This window comes from Alnus glutinosa, chromosome 6 (assembly GCF_958979055.1).
Source record: "Alnus glutinosa chromosome 6, dhAlnGlut1.1, whole genome shotgun sequence".
Taxonomy (NCBI): domain Eukaryota; kingdom Viridiplantae; phylum Streptophyta; class Magnoliopsida; order Fagales; family Betulaceae; genus Alnus; species Alnus glutinosa.
The window spans coordinates 5,947,630-5,955,388 of NC_084891.1; the positions used below are offsets into that span (position 1 = coordinate 5,947,630).

The 7,759-nt window shown below is 38.5% G+C and overlaps 1 protein-coding gene across 1 annotated transcript; it reads right to left on the bottom strand.

The window, feature by feature from the left end:
* Positions 1-3,957, bottom strand: LOC133870624 (serine/threonine protein phosphatase 2A 57 kDa regulatory subunit B' kappa isoform). The gene is made up of 2 exons (XM_062307788.1): positions 2,305-3,957; positions 1-680 (listed from the first exon to the last, which is right to left on the bottom strand). Exons 1-2 carry the CDS (start codon positions 3,436-3,438, stop codon positions 324-326), a joined length of 1,491 nt encoding a protein of 496 aa, XP_062163772.1. The 5' UTR covers positions 3,439-3,957; the 3' UTR covers positions 1-323.
* Between the last annotated feature and the right edge of the window lie 3,802 nt (positions 3,958-7,759).

Genomic DNA, 7,759 nt, shown 5'->3' on the forward strand with positions numbered 1-7,759 from the left:
GAAAGAGAAAGAGGACAAAAATTGATAAGCCATTAGCTTGTACAGAACATTTTAGTCGTCCACTGCATGGGCCTTCCCATTACTTTTTCAAGGAAGCAATTAACATTTCCACGCAGTAGTAATGGAACATACAGGATCAACACAAAGTTACAGTTGGCCGTCAGAGGATAATCCAAAAATAATTTCCCACCACCCAAAAAACAGCCATTTTAGTACATTTCTTCTGTTAAGTGCCATTTCTTCTGGTTTCCCACCACCATTAAAAAAAAAAAACAGGAAAAGAGAAGAAAGAAAAGCTTGGCACAATCAATTGGTAATGGCACTTAACAGGCAATTGAGGTTGCTAGAGGAGCTACCAGAACAGCAGTATTTCCAATTATCGGCTGGAGACTGGCTGCATTCTCTAATTGCTCCCATGCTTCCTTCCGCTTCTCGGCTACCAGGCTTAGCTTTGCTTCTTCCTCCTTAAAATGAGCATCACAGGACATGAAAAGCTCGTCATCCATCTCCATCAACACCTTTTTAACATTTACACTTAAGTTGAGCACTGCTTGGTTCCAGTGGCTCTGGGCATTCCTTTCTAAGGCCGGAAATATGACGGGAAGAATAACCTCACGGTTATGTGCAATCAAGTTGACAATGTGGTCGTTATTCCATAAGAAAAGGGCCCTTTCAGCTACCTGAAACAATTAGTCAACGCAGACAATTGAACTTTCTTTCCTTGCCATTGAGAAGACAAGTATGAGGCATCACAAAAGCTATTTAGAGAAAAACAGATAATTTTTTTTGTGGGGTGGAGACTGGAGAGGGAGGAAGAGTGCAGTTACTCAAATAACCCAGCCAAAATGAAGAACGAGATCGCAGACCAATTATAGCGAAATCGTGGAACAACTAATGAGGAATAAGTGATACAGTGCTCAGACAACCACACAAGAATGGCGTACAAGCCTAAATCTCTTAAGCAGAATTGGAAGCTCAATTGGACAAAATGTCTACACTATTAGTGCACAGAAACCATCAATGCTTGATGTTAAGTGATCTCCAGCCAAAATATAGCTAACTGCAAGAGTTCTAGGTGCCATACATAGGACTCCTAACGCTCATGAAAAGTTTAATAGATACTCTAGAACCCCAAGCCCTGCTCACATATTGTCTCAATTTGGCTCTGCTCCTAGCCATGCATGGCAAGGTGACAGCTTACCATCATTCCATTCCTAACAAGCAGAACATCCCACCAGTTTGTACAGCTGTACAAAATTTCATAAAGTTAACCAAGCTCCAAATCTTTGTTTTTTATTTTTTATTTTTGCAAGTCAAGCTCCAAATCTCAGGTTCTTTTTTCTAAAATCTAGATGAGGAAAACACAATGAGCACCGTCCTGCACTACTGAAACTAAGCAAAAAAAGAGTAACTAAAGTCCCATCACAAGCCCACGTATCATTCCCACTACCATGCGAATTAACATCTCTTACAACAAACATAACATCTAGCACAGTGAGAATGATAAATTGAACCCGGTGAAGAGTAACATGTAAATGGCAGAAGTCTCTGAAGCAATATGGCATGTACCAAGGCAATGTCTATAACTAGAATAGACAAAAAGTAAACATTAGTAGTTATGAATGAAATTTACCCAAAAAAAACAGTGGTTATGAATGACAATCTGATAAAAATAACTATGAAAAAGATGCTGCTATAAACACCCTTTGGGACCAATACATTCTCTAGCAGAAACTGGTAACCAATATGAAAGATATGACAAATCTGCTCTATTGTTGCAGGTTGTGATCTCAAAAGCTAATGAAAACTAAGGAATGAAATGAACCATCTGCTGTCAAGTTGTATAATGGTGATTAAAAAGCAAATTCAACACCTACCTGCAGATCCATAATATTCAAACATCGTTCCATGTTTTCTTGCATAATCAATGCGAAGATAGGCAATCCAGATTTGTGACACCAAGTGTGTAGCTCTTTCTTATGTCTAAGGAAGTTTTAGTCACATTTACCATAATATACTACAAGCATAAATGGATGTACTTTCAAGCCCCCAAAGACTTCAACCACATCTTTAAAACTAGTTAATACTTTAACGAGTTGAACACGTAATGATACGACCATATTTTACAATGGGTAAATGCATCAGAACATCCTATCCGAATAAAGATGACAAATCAAATGCCCCTACATTAGCAGTAAGAGAAAAGACGCTATCTTGCAAATCAAGAGGTGTCAAAACCGAACAGAAATTTGCAGCATTTATCTCAAGCAACAAACAAAATCGTTATGAAAGAAAAAACAATACCTGAAAGTGGAAACTATTAATGCAGCATCCAATCCGCCAGAACAACGGGACCATGACCTTCTGGAACTCCACCATGTTAATCGCCTCCAAAATCTCCTCTATCTCACCCAAAAACATCACTTCCTTCTGGCTATTCGTCACCGGCCAGTACTTCAACAACCCCATTATCACCGTTACCATCAACTTGGGCTCCTTCTCCACAAACTGCGCTACACAGTAAGACAACTGCTGAAAGTAAATCCCCACAGACTTGGGCTTGTGCAATGGAACCAACACCCTCCACAAGAAAATCTTGTGCTCCTCTTTCAAAGGCAAAGCAAACCCACTAATTATACTCCCAAATATCTCCAACAGCTCGGCTATCCCGTTATGCCTCTCCGTCTCAAACATAAACCTATAGAAAACATTGTTGATTGCCTTACGAATAAAAGGCCTGTGAACCATAAATTTCCCATAAATTCTATGCAGAATCGTTTTCAAACACTCTCGCTCTCTGGGGTCCTCCGATTCAAAGAGCTCTAGCAATCTCAGTATAAACGAATGGTCTACGTATTTCTTCGCTACCTTGGCGTCGACGCTCGAGGAGTTAACGAACCTAAGCAACAAATCGTAGACCAAATGCAAGTGAGGCCAGGCCGGGTCAAACACCGGCTCGTCCTCGTCGTTCTCGCCCGACCCGCCCGACCCTGATCGGTAGCTCGGCGGGAAGACCCGGAAGAGATTGGCCGCGCACATCCGACACGTGGCGAGGATCGCCGCCTCGGTGAACCGGATCGAAGGCCCGGACGAGGCCACGAAGTCGACGAGCTCGATTAGGGTTTGGCGCTTCACGTCCTTCTCGACCGGGCTCTTGGCCGGGTCGGCGAAGTCGAAGTTGGTGCAGCAGAGGCCGACCTTGCTCAAGAAGAGCCCCATCCTCTCGCCGCTCGGCACGTCCCGAAACGCCACTAGCGGCTCGATTCCGGCCACCACACTCGCCGGAAACACCGCCGTTCGCTTCGACGCGCCGCCCGTGGCGCTCCCGCCGTTCGATCGCGACGATCGGGTAGCCTCGGATCGGGGCGACTCCGCCGAGTCCGTCTTCGACGAGGACTTGCTGCCCCGTGGGAGTTTACTTAGGAATTGCTTGAACATGATTTTGTGACTTCGTGAGAAATATCAATCAAAGGCCTGCGATTTTCAGATCAAACACCCATTAGCGGCGGATTTGAGATATCTATAAGAACCCTAGATCTGAATCTGATATCGATGAACCTATGAGATCCCCACGTTGTGAAAGATTGGGGGCAATGGGGAAACTCTTTGAGACTGCATTGGGCATTGGTGAAATACCAGATCTCGAACCTGTGGGGGCGCCGTTGATATTTTTGGAACGAAGCAGAATCAGGCAAAAATGGATTCCGAGTTTCCCTCAAAAACAGCAAAAGTAGAAAGCTTTCAGGTTCTGAAGCTTCTTATTCTTATTTCTTCCAATAAAATTAGCGAGAGAGAGAGGGAAATTAAACCAAAAACAGAAATTTAGAGAGAAAGATAGAAATAGAGGTGATGGAGATCTAAGAAGCATATAATGGCTGTTTGATCTCCATGAAAAGAATGGACGAAGTTCCTGGTTTTCTTTTTTTTTTTCTCGGTCGATGAGAAAATTGTGGCATTTTCTCGGAAAAAATGTTAGGTACTTCTCATGACAAAATAATAATAATAATATCGGTAAAATAAAAAATTAAAAAAAAAAAATCTTTTTTTTTTCTTTTTTTTGAATTGTGTAATGTGGACAGTCACAGACAGACAGTGGATTAGTTGGCAGAGTCCCAGTACGGACGGGGAAAAAAGATCAAAGCGCGTTTGAAATTTCCCCTCCCCTTATTTTGGGGAGGAAATTTTTTTATCGATTGGGAAATAGAGTTAAATATATTTTTAGTACTTTAATTTTGAAAATTTTATTTTCTTGATATTGGAGTTTTTATTTGCATCATAAATTGTACTTTCATTTTGAAAAAAAAGATCAAATTAGTACTTCAATCAAGTTTAGGAGTGAGCAAAAACTCGAAAACTAGTCCTGCCCCGATTTTTTTTTTTTTTTTTTTTTTTTTTTTTTTTTTTCGGTTTTTAAGTGTTTTTATGCGGTTACGGGTTGGATAAAGCGGGGCGGGGCAGGTTACGGGTTGGGGTTTTAAAAAACCTAGCGGACCCGCCTCGCGGACCCTTCTAAATAACTAAAATCCTAAAAACCCTACCCGGCTACCCCTTCTTCATTTCTATTTTCTTAGCCGCCGCCCTTCGTCTTCTTCATTTCTTTTATACAGTTGCAAAATCCTTCCACCACCTACCCTTCGTCTTCTTTCTTCCATTTCTGAGGAAGACTGGAAGACACCCTCTTCTTTTTTCATTTCTGAGGAAGACTGGCGAGTGGCAACCATGGTTCTTTGGCTCAAGATTCAGCTTCCAGAGTACTTCAAACCTCACATCCTAACCACTTCATCTGTCCAATTCTTAAGGTACGCCTATGTAATTTTTTATTGGCAATATTTATGATTCCTGTTAGCAAATATATATGCTATTATCTCGTTCTTGGTCTTTGATTTTGTGTTTAATAAATTCGTAATTTTGTTTCTCGTTCTTGGTCTTTGATTCTATGTTGAATAAATTTGTGATTTTGTTTCTTGTTCTTTGTTTTGGGCTTTAATTTAATCTCATTGAGTGGGTGTTGTTTTCGCTTTCTTTTTTTTCTTTTTGGCTTTTTTTTGCATGTTTTTGTTGTAGAACCATACCCGCGGGGATCCCCGCCCCATCCCCAACTGCCCCGCACGGTTGCAGGGGGTTTTTGGCGGGGTGTGGGGCCAAAAAAAGCCCATCCCACCCTCCCCCCCGCCCCATGCTCAACCCTAGTCAAGTTTTCCGCCAAAAAACTAACAGCCCGCAACGTCGCTATCACTTAGCACCACTAGGAACACAATACATCTTCCTTGCGATACGTCAACACCCACATAATTGCCAAATCACCCACATCTTTAAAAATTAATTAAAAAAATAAAAAAATAAAAAAAGAAGAAGAAGAAGGAGAAGAGGAAGAAGATGGGTGTCTAAGCCACTCCCCTTGGCCACCATGGGGGTGGCCAGTGGCTCATTCGGTTTGGCGTGGCCGAACCAACCCATGGAGGGTGGTTCGGCCACCCCATGGCAAGAAAAATAAAAGAATATGTAGGGTTTTGGCCATTGGGGGTGGCCGAACCACCCCTGTGGCCCATTTTGGAGAGGAGTTTTTTTTAAGTGATTGAAAAATATGATTGATGTGATATAAAGTGTATTGCAGTGGGTTTTTTTATTTAAATAATAATAAAAAAATGTTAATGTTATATAAAAAATTAAAAAAGTTTTGAAGTTGAAGTTTTTTTGGAGAAGTGAAAATAAGGGAAGGGGGAGGGAAAGGGGAATTTCAAACAGGCCCTAAATGAGGCTTTCACAAGCTGTGAATGGAATAAATATTTAATTACGGTAACATTATAAACTACACTTTTATTTTATCGTTATTTTATTTTGTTGACGTGGTAATGTTAATTAGTTATTGATTAATTGACACTGTCACGTTAATAATATAGAATTCTTATAGAATAAAAGTATAATTTTAGCATTTCTCTTTAATTAGTTGAAATGAAGTGAATTAAGAAGATATATTCGAAACTTTGATATTGAATTAAATCATTAAGTTGTTTTAAAAGTTTAAGCTAGTAATAAACGATAGAATTTAATCATTAAATTAATCTTGTATCACTCGCTTAATTAGGCTATTTATTATCTTTTGAAAAAGAATAATTCTAGAAAATAGAGTTAAATATTATTTAGCCCCCTGAACTTACAGTCATTTTAGTTCTAATCATATGCTTACACGTGTAAAAAGTTGTAAAATAATTATATGTATAGTATTACTCTTATTTTTTCATTGGTAAGCGAGTACAGACATGTATTACCTAATAACGTTATAAGATTCAAAAAAATTATGATAATGATACGATTACAATGTTGATTATGTAGCAAGTAGTTTCAATCTTGTTAGCCATGCGAATAATCCTAGTAATGATGATTACTTTTATCTTGTTCAACATACTTGATATTTGAATGGAAAAACATCGTTCTATATGGTACAAATATTGATTTTTTTTTTTTTTCAATCTTTTTTCGCATAAGACTTATTCCATTAGAAAGGATCTTTATTACAAATACAAAGTACATCACATAAAATGATTATGTTACCTTGATCTTGTTGAAATGGTTTAAGCACCATTTGTAATTACAATGATTTTTTTTAAAAAAAAATAAAAATGATTTTCTATTTGGTTATATATATATAAACAAAGACTATAAAAGTTGATTATTTTTCACTATCAAAGCATCAGTCAAGTGGAGAGGGGAGAAGGATCGAACTGCCTCCAGATAGAAGAGAAGAGGTAGCCAATTTAGATAAGTTATGGGTGCAAAAATTTGTGCTTCAATAAACCTTATCTACTGACCAGTACACGTTAGCAGGTAAGGAGTAGAAATTATTCGGGACAATAGATTATATTTTCATGTTCAAAGTAAGACTTGGTTGTTGGAGAGCAAACACGACAGTTCAAGTATCTTCTTCAATAATGAAGCTATTAAAACCCTGTTTGACAACCTTTTGGACCCCCAAAAGTGCATCTTGAGCTTCTCCCAAACTAGGGTTGTAGGGGGAGTTGGAGGACATGTTTTGATCCAAGTATACAAAAAGAAACCATTGGAATCCTTGCATATTGATACGGTCATAGAGAAATCCTCCCTAATTGCCACAACAAAGTTGAAGCTTTATAATATATCAATTGTGAAAGGTTTATAATGACTAAACTTATTTTTTCTAAGCAATACATGGACAAGGGAGGGGGGAACTAAGAGATTCACGAAAGATTGTAACCTGAGAAAAAGGGGGAGTCACAAGAGATATTTCCAAAAACTCCACGTGAAGTAGGCAATCCATTTTGCATCATATTTGATTGTCTATGAATCTTGGAACCTCTCCAATTTTGGAAGGCAACTAGAGTACATTGTACGTGTCTAATGACAAGAGCAATGATCCAATATGAAATTAGATTGAGCTTGTTCATAGCCATAACAATGATGATAGAATCCCCTTCAAATATAAAAGAATTCGAGCCAAGAGAGAGAGAGAGAGATAAAGTTTTCAAGCCTATAGTGTTGCTTGAGCTTCTCCATAATTCACATCCTTATAATTTAATCGAGTTGTACTGGCAACAACTGTAATGTTCAAGACATCATTTAATGTTTAAAGTATAAAAATTAAGTGATTTGGTCTGTTTGGGTATTGAATCCGAATATTATTCGAATTTAGTGCGCGAATTATAAGGTTTAACTTTGTGAAATAAAATTTGAAAAAGTTAAATAAAATATGATTTATTTTTGAAAAAAGTAAAATATTATTCAG